General features: G+C 44.0%; 1 protein-coding gene across 1 annotated transcript in view; it reads left to right on the top strand.

Annotated features, from left to right (window-relative positions):
* The first annotated feature begins 3,682 nt into the window (after positions 1–3,682).
* VWA3B (von Willebrand factor A domain containing 3B) overlaps positions 3,683–17,828 on the top strand; it is an 88,996-nt gene continuing 74,850 nt past the window's right edge. Inside the window, exons 1-5 of the mRNA XM_084844397.1 lie at positions 3,683–3,803; positions 9,382–9,459; positions 13,018–13,245; positions 13,486–13,580; positions 15,306–15,556. Coding sequence (XP_084700523.1) covers positions 3,776–3,803; positions 9,382–9,459; positions 13,018–13,245; positions 13,486–13,580; positions 15,306–15,556 — 680 coding nt within the window. The 5' untranslated portion in view covers positions 3,683–3,775. The remainder of the gene's footprint in view (positions 3,804–9,381; positions 9,460–13,017; positions 13,246–13,485; positions 13,581–15,305; positions 15,557–17,828) is intronic.

The raw sequence follows: 17,828 nt of genomic DNA, 5'->3' as shown, positions 1-17,828 counted from the left end.
GAGAACTCTCTTCCCTCTTTAACAGTTTTACATCCACAAGACAGGATGCAGATACAGCTTTGTTGGGCCTTCTCCCCTCCCCTTCTCCACAGTTCCTGGTCCATTGCTGGAGCAACCAGGATTCTTATTTGCTCTACACCAGCCAAACAGTGAATGCGAGAAACCACAGCTATGTTCTCCTCCATGGTTACAGAGCTATTATGGAGATGAGAAGGTTGGGCAACATATGAAATACTCTAAAAGGCATTAGAACTTAGGACATTTGTATCCTGGCCTTTCTCAGGGTGGTGTACATGCCCCCCTTCCCCAATGTATCCTCACAACAACCTTGTGAGGTAGGTTAGGCTGAAAAACAATGACTGGCTTAGGTTCAAGTACTGAGGTTCATGGCTGAGTGGGAATTTGAACCTGGGCCACCCCAGTTCCTAGTCTTATGCTAACTCAGCCTTCCCCAACCTGGTACCCTCCAGGTGTTGTGTACTAGCATTGCCAATGGTGAGGGATTATGGGAGTTGTAGTCCACAACATCTGGAGGGCACCATATTGAGGAAGGCTGCTCTAATCATGACACCACATTGGCTCTCATCACATTGAATCTAACAGGTAGCAACAACAGATGCTTTCGTAGCTCACTGAAAAAAAAGCTTGGAGTCAGAGATCTGAAGGCACTTTTCATATTTGGCTTGTATTAGCGTATACTGGAATGACCAATTATTTCACTTTTATTTATTTAAATCATTCCTATATCATCCTTTAATATTTCCAAGGTGGTTTACAATTATTTAAAAAACCAATAAACCAGGGCTGGTCCTCCCATGAAGCATGCTGAATTCCCTGCTCAAGAGGTGGATCGGGAGGGGTGATGGATCATGCCCCCCACCCCCACTGGGAGGGCTCCTGCGGGCACTGTGGTGGATCGGGAGGGTTGACAGATCACCCCCCCCACCCCCACTGGGTGGGCACCTGCAGGCAGTTTGCCACAGTGGAAGAGCGGCAAGTTAGGCTCCTTGGAGAAGCAGCAGCCCCCCATCTCTTGCTTTGAGCCCTCTCCCAAAGTGAGGGGCACTAATGGCATTCTGAGTGGGGGCAATAATGGGGAGCAGGTAAGCAGCAGCAGTGGGGGGAGCAGCAGCATGCCTCCTCCTGCCTCCAGTGGCGGGACATCTTGCACCACCACTGATAAAAACACAACAAAAGAGTAAAAGGGAGTATTAAAAACAATCATAGCAAAACATTAAAAATAAATACAGCAACAACAACCCCAGAGGTAAAAAGAAAAGCTGCCTGGTGCCTAAAAGACATCAACGTTGGCCCCAGGGAAGTCTCCCTGTGGAGAGAGTTCCACAGACTAGATGCCACAGTGGAAAAGGCCCTCATCTCTGTGGTCACATGCCTCACTTCAGATGGGGGGTGGGGGCACCGAGACGTCTTCGTGTATGGCCAGGTTGATGTGGCAGAAGACATTCCCCCGAGTATCCAGGTCACAAGCCATGTAGGACTTTAAGAACAAACACTAGCTCTTTGAATTGTACTTGGAAACTGACTGGGCGGCTGGAGTTCTGGGAGCACTTGCAATGCCTGGTCCCAGCTAGTAGCCTAGTAGCTTTGTTTTGAGCTAACTGCAGTTTCTGGGCAATGTTTCTAGGAGGAGCTCCTGAAAATGCAATAGCATCTCCACACTGGGGGGGGGGAGGGAGATTCACCCGTTAAATTTCTGCCATGCAGTTATTAAGACAGAGGAGATTTGCTGTCATACAGAGGCATTTAGTTGTGACTGTTGTGTGTGTACAGTCAGAGAGAACCTGGTTTTTGGCCGTTATGATCAATTACACTCATCCAATTTACTGTCCAAACCTTTCCCAATGTCTGTAGCTGTACAAGGTTTGGGATGAAATTCAGAAGTGCACAGAAAAGTATTCTAGACTGGTGCGATACTCCCCTCAAACGAAATAAACCTTTTTTCTCTTTTTTGTTCATAAAATCCACTTGCCTTGTATGGCTGAGAGATCCATCTTCTGATCTGAGAAACCCCCTTCTTCTAAGTGAATGTTATCTAGGATTGCTCGAGTTCTATGAACTGTGAAGTATGATATGTGGCTAACAAATATTATTTCAAATGTATGGGCATGTACATATGTGTACAAAGTAAAAACAAGTCTTAAGTGCAATTGCATGATTGATCAAAGCTAGCCTGATCTTTTTAATGATTGTGTAAACTGTGGTCGTTTCATAGGTAAGTCATTGTGTTACAGCATGCTCATACAGAAATATTATTTTAATCAGCTGTTTATACAGACACATGTGCAATACCACATGCCGGAATATGTGTTGGTCCACAAATGGTGTAAATCTGGTGCTTCTATGAAAAAGTGCATGATCAGTTGGCTAAGCCACTGCACGAATTGTAATCCATTTTTATTAGTTGCTGTTATTTTAATTACGTTTTGCTATCATGTTTAAATAATAAACATGGTTTTCCCAGTAGCAACGTATGGCTGTGAGAGCTGGACTATAAGGAAGGCTGAGCGCTGAAGAATCGATGCTTTCGAACTGTGGTGCTGGAGAAGACTCTTACGAGTCCCCTGGACCGCAAGGAGGTCAAATCAGTCAATCCTAATGGAAATCAACCCTGAGTGCTCACTGGAAGGACAGATACTGAAGCTGAAGGTCAAATATTTTGACCACCTAATGTGAAGAGAAAAGTCACTGGAAAAGACCCTGATGCTGGGAAAGATTGAAGGCAAAAGGAGAAGGGGACGGCAGAGGATGAGATGGCTAGATAGCATCACCGATGCAATGAATATGAACTTGAGCACACTCCGGGAGAGAGCAGAGGACAGGAAGGCCTGGCGTTCTGTGGTCCATGGGGTCACGAAGAGTCGGACATGACTTAACGACTGAACAACAACGTACAATTAAGAAAAAGTCTATTATGTATGTATAATTATGTGCATGTAGAAGATATTTACATAAATTCTGAACCCAGAATTACTGTTTCATTACAAAGCTAAAAATAGCTATGCTTTTGGATGGACAACATGACCAAATATTACACTCCATTTCTCAGGGCTGATTTATGACTTACTAACGGTTTTGCGATTTCATGAGAGGGTAATCTCATCCCATGCATAATTTTTGGACAGATGCCTTCCTGAATGGACCCTGAAAGTTGGGTTAGGTTTGGATTAATCAGTCTTGATTTATAAGGATGCAAATATACAGATGCACAGTTTTACCTATTTAGGTTTGGCCTATCCTGATCTAAGCGCGGAAAGGCACGATTAAAATGTGTCCCGGCCTTTTTAATTTATTAACTTTATATACGGCCCAACTAGCAAATGCCATTGAGGTGGCATCTGGAAATAAATAAAAGGGTTTGTTTTCCAAGGGTCTCTCGGTTCTCCGGCCCTTTATTTGGTTTGGGGTAGGTCGGGAAATGCACTCTGCGTATGATCAGCGCTCCTGCAAATACCACTTCACCGGCGTAGCAGTTCCAGCCTAAATGAAAGCGCGCAGAGAGCCAGGAAGCGTCGCTCTCGGAAGATCCCGACTCAACAAAAGCGGCCCTTCCCGCCTCTGGAGACACGCGAGCCTTGGCCGGCTGGAGCGCGGAGCTCCTCCCGTAAGGGCGGTTCTCCAGCCCAGCTCTGCCCGCGCCGCCGGCCTGGCCTTGGCAACCGAGCTGTCTCCAGCGTCAACAAAAGCGGGGCGGCGGCGGGAGGAGGAGCGAGAGCAGCGGCCCCCGGAATTCGCTGCGCCCGGCCGTCACAATGGCATGGAAGCGGCCAGGTGGCCCGAACCAGGTGAGGCGGGGAGCCTGCAGGGGGCGCTCAGGAGTGCTGGGAGCAGCCCCCCCATTGGCTCGCCTGGGGGATTCCCATGATGAGCGGTCCTGCTCAGTTACCTCCTTTCTCTGCACCGGAGGTATCCCGGGGACTGATTTCCCTCCTTCCCCCTGCTGGCATCTGTGCCAAGGGGCACCTGCATGAGCCAAACAGCCAGAATGAGTGAGACGCTTACTGATAATTACTATTCTTATCATATTGTCATTAATTATTAACGGTATTCGTTATTCGTAGGTTTTCGTTCATGATCCTTTTGCTCTTGGGGCGGGGGAGAGGGGAATGCAAGCATTCTGCATACCGGGTTATAGAATCAAAGAACTAGAGTCAAGGAATCAAAGCGCTGAGATCGTCTCTGGTTCTATACTCTGCCTGCCAGTCCAGACAATAACCTGCAACAAATAGGGTGCAGGTGCGCTACAGAACAGTTACTTGTAGACATTGCTGCATTTTCCTGCATAGCATTAATAGGTCCAGACCCTGAAATGGCTTCTGTACCTTTAAGTGTTGCATAAGCGAGAGAACTTTTGCAAAGTGCAAAAAGTTTTCCCCTAGGGTAGTTCTGCAGAGACGGGACAAACTGTTTTATGGGGAAACTTTATCTCTTGTGTAGTTCTTACAGCCTGAGTCTGTGGATGTTTACTTGGAATAAAGTCTCTCCTAATTCAGTAGGTCTAACTCCCAGGTAAGGATTGCAACCTTAAAGGGACTGGAGCCTTCTCAGAACTTTTTGTCCTGGTGATCCTGCCTCTGGGTTTGATGAACTCGGCTGTATCTGAACTGCAGTTACAACATCCTGTTCAAATACATCCAAAGACCTCTTGTCAAAGGGGATACAGGGAAATTCAAATGCTTCCCTCTCTCCTTGCCATCTGTAAGGTCCAGAGGGAAATTCAAATGCTTCCTTCTCTCCTTGCCATCTGTAAGGTCCAGAGGTTAGTGTGAAGTTCAGCAGATATGGGGAATTCATACAGTGTTGTTAAATGTTTTGCAGCAAAATGTTTTGGGCTGGCTCTCATGGTGTGACAGAGGAATCAGGAGATCCAGCCACAGTTCCCACACACAATGCATAGTATGGGCCTAACACATACTTTGCTCATAAACAGGTAATGGCTGGTGATGATGGTAGTAGCATCAGGTTAACATTTGCTTCTAGGCAGGAATGCAGTTGTGCCCGATTACCCTAATGAAATAGAGACCTGGGGATGGCTGTAAGCAGGAAGCCAGTTCTGTTTGGATGCTGCTTTGGATTAATTTGTGAAGTGGTGTTGTTATGCAGTGAAAAGTGCTGGGATTTAATCCACAAAGGGCCTAACATTAAGAAAGTTTAATTTTGGGCCTAGGTTAATTTTGGATCCATTCCAGCCGTGCAAGATTAGTATAACCTCCATACAGAATGTGAAGTATTTATAATGGAAGATCTTTCTCTGGTAGATCAAAGTAGATTTGTCTACATATGGAAACTCACCCAAGTTTGATGCAAAAAGCTATATGTAAGCAACCTCCCAAGTTTCACAGTGTTTTGGTTGGACGTTTGCCAGTTTCTTGCCTTGAATGTTTGAGCTTCTAAGCTTCCTGAAAAATCCATGCATTTATTATAGGGCATATAGTTTTCCTTGCACAGATGGTTGCATCTGTTAAAATCTTAAAATTCACAACAAGCGAAGGCTCAAGGGATATACTTATATCTTCTCCCAAACTGAAGGAGAAACTTGGCTGGATGAACTGTTTCTGATCTTTTCAAGTGAATCTGGAGTGGTTTAAAATGTTGGGCGTAAGATAAACCTCTTTATTATTTCCCTAAGTAGCTTGGCAATTTAAGTTGATTTTGCTTTTTACTCAGAGTTTCTAATACTTTTGTGTGTGTGTGTGTGTGTGTGTGTGTTAGAACCATTGTATGTTCTTCTCCCCATTTACCATAAATGTGCCTTGAGCAGTTCCTGTAAAGAAACTGTTCAGCTAGTATGGGATTTTATATTCTAAAATGAAAAGAAAGTCTATAAAGAACCCTTTGAATGCTGTCAAAAGAACATGGCATTGGATCCATCACCTGGGACTTTTGCACTCTATTAATTTCCAGTGTTTATTCTAAAATGGACTGGATTGGCTTTGCCATGAAATACTTTGCCATGAAATACTTTGCCACTGTCTCCATGTAATATTAGAAAAACTAGGTCACAGTGATTCCTACTGGATTCTTATCTCTTGTGAATGAACGTTGTCAGTCACATCATCCTTTCATATGAAAAGTGCTAGCGATTTCCATGTAGGATTGTTCAATTTTTAGGTGTTTTTTTTTTTTTTTTTTGGAATGTGACGGTCTATTATACGTAAATAGCTGAGGTTGACTTCAGATTCTCCATTGGTACATATGTTGCAGCTTACCTGGCTGTGGAATCATCACCATTTATGATCCACATAATATAATAATAATACATAGCATTTATGTAGCACTTCATAGCATTCAAAACACTTTTATATATATTATATATGGGATACAGGAGGAATCTGTGCAAGTTATTCTACAAAAATGACATTCGTATAGGGATTTTGTAACATGAACTCATTGCATCAAAGAAGGTTTTCAGCTTGGTCCCCATCCATCACTATGGTAAAAGAATTGCAGTAGTTAATATTACTTGTGGCCAATGCTTAGAGATAGACCTCTGTCTCCCTGGAGGCAGCATTCACAACTTACTACTCTAGCCAAAGGGTAAATGTTTGCACAAGCCCTCCAATGTATACACATAGGGCATTTTGAAATGTTTACTAACAGTTTTATTGTTCTATTCTGTTTTCTTTGTTTAAAGTTGCTCAAGTAACTATTGTGGTGATGTGGATCTGGATTAATAATTTGCCATATAAGTGAAGCAGCAGAACGTAAATGAAAAAGGCTCTCAGCCTGAATGATTCAGAAAAGCCCCCATAACACACATTAGGGCTTGGATCCTAAGATATCTTCAGTGAAGGAAAGTTTCCTAACTGGTCCTTCTTACACTCCAGCCATCTGACCACCTGAACAGACTCTCTGGAGGTGGGGTGGGGGGAGGTCCTGAAAAATGTGGGAACAGAGTATGGAGGCTGCTGAGGGACAGTGATCTCCCTAAATCAAACTGACCCGAGAGTGTTTTTCAGAGGTGAAAATGTTTCCCCTAACATGGTGTCACAGTGAGCACATGCATACTTTGGTTAATCATGAGCTGCACAAACAGCCCTTGGGCCTCTTTGGGTGGATAGTTTATTATAGGCAGACTTCCCCTACCTGGTGCTCTCCAGATGTTTTGGACCAGTACCCATCAGCTCCAGTCAGCATGGCCAATGTTCAGAAATCTTGGGAGTTGTAGTCCAAAACAACTGGAGGGTGCCAGATTGGGAGAGGCTAATTTATAGCTTGCAAATCCATGCTGTTCTATACTCTATACAGAATTTCTATACTCCTTTATATATATTTTCTCCTTCTACCCTCTCCCTTCTCTGTGTTCAGGTAATTATGTTGCTTAAAAGAATGCATAAGTCAAGAGTAAACTCCTTGGGTTGTATCCAACAGTGTCCTTCTGCCAGTGGAACAGACACTGCTGGTGGGTCAGATCCCCCACCCCAAATCTGCTATAGAGGGTTGGGAAATCCTCCGGAGGAGACACAGTGGGCAGGGAGAAGTGAAAGGGAAACTTCTGTTATGCAATTGGAAGTCCACTCACATAACATTGGATTTTGCCCATTAACTTACTTGTCCATTGAGGTGGCAACTTAAGAGTCAATATATAAAGAGAGTAAACGTATGGATGACCTCTGCTGGGAGAAAGTTGGGGGAGTGCATCCCCAATAATTCTCCTTGATTGATCTGTACTTTTTGCTACCATCAGTCATGGTATCCTTCTGGACCAGCTCTGTGAGTTGGGGTAGTGGGAGACACTACCTCAGGTGATATAGTGGATCTTACTTGCAAGGTCGGTTCCAAAAGGTTGTCTTGACCTCTGTGCTGTGGGATCCCATGAGTTCCATATTTTTTCCCATGCCTTTTAAGATGAAGCTGCTGGGTATGGTCATCCAGGGACTTGGAGTGGGATGCCATGGGTATGCTGGTGAGACTTGGCTTTGTTTCTGCTGCCATCTGAGTCAGGTGACAATGTAGAAGTGATGAACTGGTATCAGGAATCAGTGATGGGGTTGAGGAGAGCAAATAAACTGTAGCTAGTCCTGACAAGATGCAGGTGCTGTGGGTAGATGGTTGAGGGAGGCAGCATTCAATTTCAACCTGCTCTGGAATGGTTTGCACTCTCCATGAAGGATCAAGTTCTTCTGGATCCAGCTTTGCCAGTAATGGCCTAGTTAGCCTCAGTGGTGCAGAATGTCTGGTCTGCCAGCTGCTGCCACTCCTGGACAGGGATAGTTTGGCCATACTTATCCATGCCCTGGGAGCCTCTCAACTGGTTTACTGTACTGTGTTATATATAGGGCTGCCTTTGAAGATGATCTGGAAGCAAAATACAGCTGCCAGAATTTTGATGGGTATAGAGCAGGGGGGGTGGTCAGAAAGTAGATCTCCAGATGTTTTAGACTTCAACTCCCAGCATTTCTGACCATTGGCCATGCTGGCAAGGGCTTCTGGGAATCAAATCCAAAGCACCTGGAGGTCTGCCTTTTGCCTACCCTGGTACAGAGTATTCAGATCACATCTAGCCTGTGTTTAAAAGGCTTCAGTGCCTGCTTTAGAGCCCAATTCAAAGTGCTAGTATTGACTTATAGGGCTTTTCTACATGAAGCTTTTAATCTTCCATTTTATTGAGGCTTCTGCTTCAGGATTCTTTGTAGGATTAAGTTTGGCGCCCTGGAGGATGACAATGTAATGTAAAGCACATGTAAAGTACTGTGAGTGAGGACAATAAATATCTCATGTAGAAAGGCTCTTAAAGTCCTAAATGGCTTGGGGTCCAGGTAACTGAAGGAGCAACTTCTCCCATATCGTCCTGCCACACTCTTAGATAATCAGCTGAGAAGTAATGTGGGCAACAACTACTGGAAGGGCCTTTTTGGTTGTGGCATACCATTTATGGAACGCCCACCTCAGGAAGGCTGGTCTGGTGCCAACATGGCTTTCTCTCAAGAGCCAGGTGAAACCCTTTTTATTTTCTCAGGCTTTTAAGTTTTAGGTATTTTAAGATCTTGCTGATGGTTCTATGTTATCGCTTTATTGCAGCCTTCCCAAAGGTGCGCTCTAGAAGTGGTCCCTGGGAATGTTGGCTGCAGATGATGGGAATTATAGTCCAACACATCTGGAGGGTTGGGGAAGGCTGTTGGATTTTATTGTTGTGATGTCTTTATTGTGTGAGCCATTCTGGAACCAATCTTTGTGAAGGGTGACATAGAAATACTTATAAATAAATAAATATATAAATTCCTTTACAAGACTAAGTTGTTAGTTAATTCAACTGCTAGAACTAGTGCTTGCTTTAAATGCTTTGTTTTGTGCTTAAAATATAGTGACCAGTCCTGTTAATAATATCAACATAACATTTTCTTTTAATATTCATGTCTTAAGAGGAACATAAAAAGAAACAAAAAATCAGTGTGGTCAGGATGACTGGCAACGTTGGTAAACAGCTTGCATGGAGTGAACGTGAGTATTTTAAAATGATATTTCGTAAAATAATTTACAGCTGAAAGTTCTGTTGAACATGTTTTGTGCATTTGACAAGCTAATTAATAGCTTGCTTCAGCGGTATCTTAAAGCAATGTCTCTGCAAAAACTATTTTCTCTTTACGACATACATAGCTGTCATTACTGTTTGGGATAGCCATGTAAAAAGCAAGCATTAGTAACAATAATAAAAATTCTTATTTTTGTGCCCATGGGACTAAAACCTAATTTTCACAGACATAACTGGTGGGATGTCACAGAATGTTCATGAACGTTCCAGTTAGTATCTGAATGAAGCTGCTTTGACCTGGTTCAGATGTAATGACAACCCATCAGTTAAATAACTCATGGTTTGTCATGCATGAGCAGGAGAGAGCAGGTGTGCTGCTTGCAGCGCACCTGCGCCTTCCACTTTTACTCAAAAACCTTCAATCAGCTCCTTCATAGGTAGTTGATTGTGATGTCATAGGCTGTTGAGCATGAAATGGTTTGTTGTTGTGTTAACCGCTGGCTTGTTTAGCCCCTAAACATCCCATTGGTCTGGGTTCAAACATCATGCTGAACAACCTACAAAGGAGCAGATCATAGGTTGTTGAGTAAAAGCGGCAGCACACCTGCTCTCTCACATTCGCCCCCAACAGCCCATGGGTTATTTAACCCATGGGCTGTTGTTACATACACACAGTATGTTTGTGAAGGAAGGGAAGGTTGTCTAGGATTAAAATGGCTAGGATTAAAATGTCACACAGGTGTTAAGGACAGGAAGAATTGTGTGTGTGGGGGGGTCAGGCTAAGGAAAAGAAAGTCAACTGGGAGGGGATCCCAGGAGGCAGGAAATCAAAGGGCCAGAGAATCCAAAGGCAGGATAGGATAGCTGAAGGAAGTGAGCAGAATAGGGAGTAGACGTGAACCACAATGGTGAGGGAAGAGTAAGTAGAGAAGAAGGAAACTTGAACAAAAGAAGGGCAGAGGAGGCAGGCAGTTAAGGAGAGGGTTTAACAAAAATGGAATCTGTACTTAAAACACCTTACTTCACTAATAGGACTGAGAGTCAAGAGAGACTGCATGTGTTGGTGGGTGAAGGCAAAGAAAGAACAATGGCAGAAAGTCTGGGGGCTAATGAAAGTGGGACAAAATAGGCAGTATTCTTATTTGTTTATTTACATTGGGGTGCAGAACCTCTTCTAGCCTGAGGGCTGAATTCCATTTTGGAGAACATGTCGGGGGCCACATTCCCATGGTGGGTGGGGCCGAAGGCAAAAGGGGCAGGGTCAAAATTACAAAAAAAATCAGCACATTTTAGTTTACAGCTCTTACTGCCAGTAGCTAAGCCTTAGCAGAGGCATGTCAACCTTTGAGAAAGGGAAAAATGCACAAAAGCTGAGAAACCACCAAACAATCAATGGTTGGGGGAAGGAGGGTGGGGCTGGGGAAGGGCGTGTGGCCCTCTGGGGCACTCAAGAGGGTCAGATTGAGAACCCAGGAGGCCCAGATTTGGGTCCCAGGCCTGAGGTTCTGCACCCCTGATTTACAGCATTTATTTCCTGCCCCTTAACCAAAAAAGGCTCCCAGAGCAGCTAACAAAGATAAGCAGCAAGCTTGTCCTCAGGCGTACAATCCAAATTTAAGACATGACACGCAAGGAATAAAGAATAGGGAGGGAGGAGGATCTCTATCATAAAAATAATACAAATAGCCTATTTGAAGAGATGGTGATTCCTTACTTCCTCTCCTGCTCACAGGGCAGTCGGTTGTAATGTCTTTTGAGAGGCGAGGGGCCCCCCAGTCCCTCTGTGGCAGAGCAGGAGGAGAAGGCAGAGATGGCGGTTTGCCTTGCTGGCTTTTCCCCCTCCTCCTCACAGGGAAGTTGAACCCAAGGGGCTGAGGAAACAGTGAGTGGGTGGGAAAGAGGGGCCAGTGGAAAAGGCAGGCTGAGAGAAAACCTCACTGAGAGAAACCTCACACAAAACCTTAGGAGAAGAATTGGGGCTGTGCTATTGGCAAGAAAGAAGAGGACAGGAAAGGGAACCTTGGATGGTTGAGGACTGTTTCCTGGGAGGTGAAGGGGGCCTTTTTCCCCCCAGGAATGTTACAGTTTCTGCAGGAAATCTGGGAACAATGTGAGGACAAAAGTGTGTGTGTGTGTGTGTGTGTGTGTGTGTACGTACTTGAAAGACAGAATAGTGGGCTGGTGGTGTGCACACACAGGAACAGATGCGTATGTATTAGTTAAGGGTGCCTCTAGATATGTGGGAAACAGAATGTGTGATTTATCAGCTAACAGATGTTGGAGAAAGGGCCATGTGTCCTTTTCTTCCCTTTGCAAAGCAGGGAGATACGCTGTGGAATGTGCGCTACAATTAAAGGAAATTATCCTTTTGTTTATGCTCTGCACTATGATTTTTGTGTAGAACAATTGACGCCTCTTTTGGAAGCTATTGATACTTCCTGCAGGGGCGATAATATCTGCTAACAGATACCAAGTTGTCCATAGTGTGTTAGATTAACTGGGGCAGATGACATCTGTTTAAACACAATATCTGTATTTCTAATATCTTCAGTATTTCAAGTTATTATTTCTCTTAGCTTTGCTATTAAGTAAATCAGCCGTAGGACTTCAGCAATTTTCATGGAGTAATGTTGGAGGAGGGCAACAAACTGTGACAGGAGCATTGAATCTCTTTCACCTCGAGGTCTGGATTCCATTTTGAAGAAACACCTGGGGGCCACATCACAGTGGTGGGCAGGGCTGAAGGCAAAAGGGGCAGTACAAAAAATACCAACGTATTTTATCTTAAAGCTCTTACTACCAGTAGCTAAGCCTTAGGAGAGGCATTTCAACCTTTTAGAATGGGGAAAAAAAACAAAAGCCAGGAAACCACCAAACAATGGTTGTCAGGGAAAAAGGTGAGGCCAAGGGGAGTGTGGCCATCTAGGGAACTCTAGAGAGCTATATTTGGCCCTCAGGTAGGCCATTTTGGCTTCTGGGCCTGAGATTCTGCATCCCTGCTCAATGGCTTATCCAGCCTTAGGATTATAGAGTTGGAGGGAGTCTTGTAGGCCATCTAGTCCAACCTCCTGTTTGATGCAGGAACCCTTACCCATTCCCCATCAAGTAACCAATCCAGCCTCTGCTTGAAGGCCTCCAGTGAAGGAGAGCACCTTCCTCCCTGCCCAGGTAATTGTGTAAGGAAATGTGAAGGAAAGATTCAGTGGTTTGCCGCAGGGCCCAATTTCTCTATGCTAGAAGGCATACCTACATCCAAGGGGTGGCTGAAAGGTTCACAGCTAATTCCAAACCCAGCTTGATTCTATGTAGGCCAAAACTTTTCAGCCATCTTTTGTACATGAAGAGAGAATGACAAAGGGAGAGCCCCACTCCCTGTCCCAATTAATGGCATCTTTCGATAGTGTGTTTAAAAAGGAGTAGTCCTAAGAATACAGTAAAATACCTTGGGATGAACTTGCTGGGGAAGGAAGGGGATGCAATTAGTAATTCCACTACAAACGCAGCTTACAATATTTTTCCCTTTGCAGCAGTTCTTTTTGGTGGAAAGCCTAAAATCGATCCTGAAAAATCCAATTCCCTTGTTGCCTTCAAGAAGAACTTGGAAGAAAGAGAAAGGCGGGATCATGGCACCCAGTGGGACCTGGATGTGCAGCTTCTCATTTCCTCTGCTAAATGGCTGCAGCTTCATGGGCTCAAGAGGAACAAGTTGACTTTTTCTCAGATTTTATCCCAGATTGGATTTCAGCACAAGCAAGGTACAATGCAAACCTAGTCCTTGTGGGAGGCTGTCTTCCCCTTTGTATGATGCGCAGCCTGATCTTTTGCATGCTTTGGGTTATAAATAATTGCACTCAGTGGTAGTCCACAACAAGTGCGTAGGAGCGGAGCTTTGTGATCAGTGGGACTTGCTTCCAAATAAGCATGCAGACAATCAGGAGGCAAGAAAAACAATGCATAATGAAGACTGCACCTGTAAAACAACTTTTATTTTCTAGATTATGTGTCCATCTTGGGGAAACTTGTGGCTTCTCGATATGCAAATGGCCTGTATCGTCAATATACCACAGCACCAGACGGCAAGCTGTATAATGTAAGTGTGACAAATTCATAGCTGGCTGGAGTCATAACTTTCTTCCTTTTTGAAAGGTAATATTATGTTAACAGAATGAGAGAGCTGGGGCATGGTACTAATCAGCAATCTGGCTATAAAGAGAAAATCGCTGTACCTGATGTTTAAAGAATTGGGGCTGCTGCTTGTAGAAATCTGACTGACCTGTTGACACTAAGCTGCGGAAGGGCCGCCTTCTAAACCAGACATTCAGAAGCTCAGGCCATTCTAAAAGGTTGAAATCAGTGCTGGCCCTGCCATTAGGTAGAGTGAAGCAGCTGCCTCAGGCAGCAGATTTTGGATGTCCTGAAAGGGCAGCAATTGTTAGCTATTTAATTTGTTACTGTATTTTTACTGCTGGGAAAGGGGAGAGGCGAATGTGGATTTTCTGCTCCAGGTGCCAAAATAACTTGGCTGGCTTTGAGTATTATGCACCTTGCCTTGGAAAGTCAAGTGTGTGTGTGTGTGTGTGTGTGTGTGTGTGTGAGTGAGGTGGTGGTGGGGGGAGTGCCATTTGCTGCACTGCCTCAGGCAACAAAATGGTCCTACCCATCACTGGAATGAGACCCCAGAGAGCTTCTCCAAAATGGAATTCTGACCTCAGGCTGAAAGAGGTTCAACACCTCTGTCCTAAACTAAGGATGGAAGTAACAATAAAGGGCCTGGGATCATGTCGTTTTAGAGAACAGGGTTTTTGGATGACAGACATTAAGTCTGATGATCCGATTCTCAAATTATTCAGCAAAAACTGTGGATGCAGGCTCTTTTCAAAATCAGAACTTCGTCTTTTGATTTCCATAGTTTCAAAGGATCGATTGGCCAAAACCGGGTTTTCTTTGGATATTTTCACAAGAAACAGTACTCTTTGCCTACTTTGGGTCTATGTCAAGATTTGTTATTATCTTTTTAGTCTGCCCAATAACAAAAGTTCTCCAGGCAGATTATGTAATAAACATGAATATAAAACAGTATATACAATAAATAACCAATAATAAATCAGCACAGGAGATAAGGGGTTGTAACAGTGTTAGTCTACATAGAGTAGACCCATTGAAATGAATGAGGCTTAAGTTCATTACAATGAACTTAAGTCCCACTCATTTCAATGGGTCTGCTCCATGTAGGATTAACCTTGGATACTACCCCAAAATACAATATGAAATACATGAAAGCAGACATTAAAAAATTATCAATCTAAATGGTAAAATCTAGAATCTAAAATGCCTGAAATGTGGTAGATGTATGTGAATCATAGTTCCTTAGTAAAGCTGTTGCCCACATATGTCCTCCACCATTGGGCAATATCCAATGGTGGCGCAGCGATAGAAATTTGCCACTTCCCCCTTTTTACTAGCAAGTGCTAATGACATTGCGCTAGTGCTGCTTTACGCTAGTACAAAGTCATTAGCACTAGCGCTCCCCTTCCATTGGGTACTACCCATTACTAGTAAATACTTGTTGCAGAATAATGGCTCCAGTTTGACCCCATGTTGGATTTTGCTTAAGAAAATGACATAACCCAGCTGATTTCAACAAGATGATCCATGTCAGTAGTTACATGAAGAATGGCAGGACCGAATTGATTTGCCAGATTTTAAAGTTGTTCTTGCATCTTTAAATGCCTTGAGGCATCAAGAGACTGTAGAGTCTCTGCATTTTCCATCCTGTCACTCAACATGTTGATGTCTACATCTTTGCTCCCTGTAGCTGACAGCTAAAAAAGAACTCCTCTTTCATTTTGTGAATTGTTTGACTGGAGCTATTGAACTGTATAAACAACGAATGGAATGGCTAACCACTGAAAGCCGGCAAATATTTGGAGTGATTCAGGAACAGAGCATCACCATTGTTCTGGATTTTGGTGTTTCTTCTGGAGTTGAGTTTGATCTGTGTCAAGAGGCACTTTCCATGGTCCTCAAACAGCAAGTGGCGCAAATTTCCAAATTTAATCTCATTCGGTAAGTTTTCTATACTTCTCATTCATGAGGTGTCCTGGAGTTCCTAAAACCAGGGCTGGCATCAAGGGTAGGCATAGTTGGGCACGGGCCCACTGGCAAGACTCCCTGGAGTTGCTCATCCTCTCCACCATTGCAACCTGCTTGTTCACCTGCCTCTTGCACTGGCCCAGACAATGATGGTGGTGAGAAGGAGGAGCAGTAGAAGCCATGTCTGTTTGCTCACTGGCTCTCTGCTTATCAATCAAGCAGGTGGTAGCAGTGATGAGACAGAGGATGAAGAGCAATAGCAGCTGGTGACAGTGGTGGTGAGAAAGTAGACTCATTGAGGAAGTGGGCCTACTGAGGGTGCCTTGCTCTCAAACACCTGGAGCCAGCACCCCCTAAAACTACTGCATTTTGATGACTGTCTTTTTAAAATGACAAGTATTTGCTTTCAAGCTATGTATCTTGTCTTCTGCCCCTGCCCCCAAACTTTAAGTAGCATTCTATTTCCCAAAGCCGGTTTGCCACACACTGGGCAGTTGAGCAGGTCCTAGCTGGACAACTAAGATGACCAGGAATCCTGATATAGCTAACACAATGGAAGTTCAAAATCATGAGTCTTCTCAAAATTCGTATGGAATGGGGATATGGCCTTAAAACAAGAGCAATCCAAAAAGCAACTCCCCTGGCTCTTCCTCTGTCAAAGGCAGCAGAAAGATGGGGGTCTGTTTGTTTAGAGTCTGGACAGCACAGTGAGAGGAATTTCCCTGGAATTTAGAACAAGTGTTCTGTGGTTGGCTCTGAATCTATCCCCAATACGTTCTATGCAAGGCTTCTGTGGGCCATATGTGAGGTGAAAACTGACCTAGTGACATAGTCAGAGGGCAGAAATGGGATATTCTGATGCCTAATGTTTTAAAATTAGGCTGTTCCTTGTGCTTTAGAGGACCCCCCCCCCCCAGTGCTCATACTGTTTTGCTTTTGGACCACAGTGATGGAATGCATGACCCTGGGTTTGAAGTCATTGATTTCAGTGGAAGAGCACCTGCTTTGCATGCAGAAGGTCACAGGTTCAATCCCTGACTTCTCCAAGAAGGGCTGGAAAAACTCCTTCCTGAAACCGTGGAGAGCTGCTGCCAATCAGTGTCGACAATACTGGGCTAGATGGACCAATGGTCCGACTCAGTCTAAGGCAGTGTCCTATGTTCCTAAACTCCTTGCATGGCACCACTGGTTGTGAATGGAGCTTTAATTGATGCATTTCCTTCACAATAAACAAAGGAGTGGGGGGCTCATCTTTCCCTAACTGCTGCTTCCATGTTTGTTGTGGAAAAACCCATCCATTCACATGTGCGTGCACTATTTAAAAGTAATGGCACTGTACGTAGATTTTGCCATTTTAAAGTTGCATATTTTAAATATCCAAGTTCCAAAACTAAAGTGTATATTGGCCCTGATTGCACATGACTAGTCACAGAATTGTAATTTATGCTCCTGTGTGCAATATTTTCAGAATATGCATAAATCCTTTAGTTGGGGTACTTCTTCCATACTATTTGTTGTGCATTATTTCTTGTTTTTTTTCCTGAAATTTGGGTATTTGAACACAGTGCTTCAAAACTGTATCTTAATTTCAGCATAGCTTCCAAAGTTGTGGCAAAAAGCTGTAGCTTCAATAGTCAGGGCAAACAAATGGGAGTTGACATATTCACCTCCAGTACAATGTTGATTGCCGAATTGTTGTCATAGAGAAACAAAATGAAACCTCTAAAACATGCCAGCAGGAAGGTGCAATGGATGGTAATAGCTCAGCAAAGTTTAGCTCAATAAAATATTTCCCAAAATGTTTGTTCTCCATAGCTAATAGAGCTGTTGCTCTCTGAGCCAAACTGTACATTAATTTATGAAAATATTATTTTTTGTATATGCTAGGGGTCGGCAACTGGAGGCCCTGTGTGCCAGATTTGGCCCCCTGAGTTCTGCATGGGACTTGAGTTGCACAGGGCAAAAGGGGGATGTGGAGGGTATGGCCTTTTGGCTAGGAGGACACTTTTTGCAGGGCTGGGGGAAAAGCCATGGACTTGGCAAATCATTTCTGACTCAATTCTTGAAGTGGTCCTCCAGGAAATTTAGGGGCTGTCCCCATTGTGACAGCCTCTGAGAATGAGGCCTTCAGCTCAGTGCTGCACATTAAAGAACTCTCTTTCTCATCTACCGCAGCTGTCAAATGGGGAGAATGTGCAGAACTTTGTGACTTAATGCGTATCAAAGAAATTTTGTCTTGAGAGAA

Source organism: Heloderma suspectum, chromosome 3 (genome assembly GCF_057233095.1).
Source record: "Heloderma suspectum isolate Gila_16-S chromosome 3, 16-S_ref, whole genome shotgun sequence".
Classification (NCBI taxonomy): domain Eukaryota; kingdom Metazoa; phylum Chordata; class Lepidosauria; order Squamata; family Helodermatidae; genus Heloderma; species Heloderma suspectum.
The sequence above is the reverse complement of the archived record's forward strand: the minus strand, read 5'-3'. Positions and strand labels throughout refer to the sequence as shown.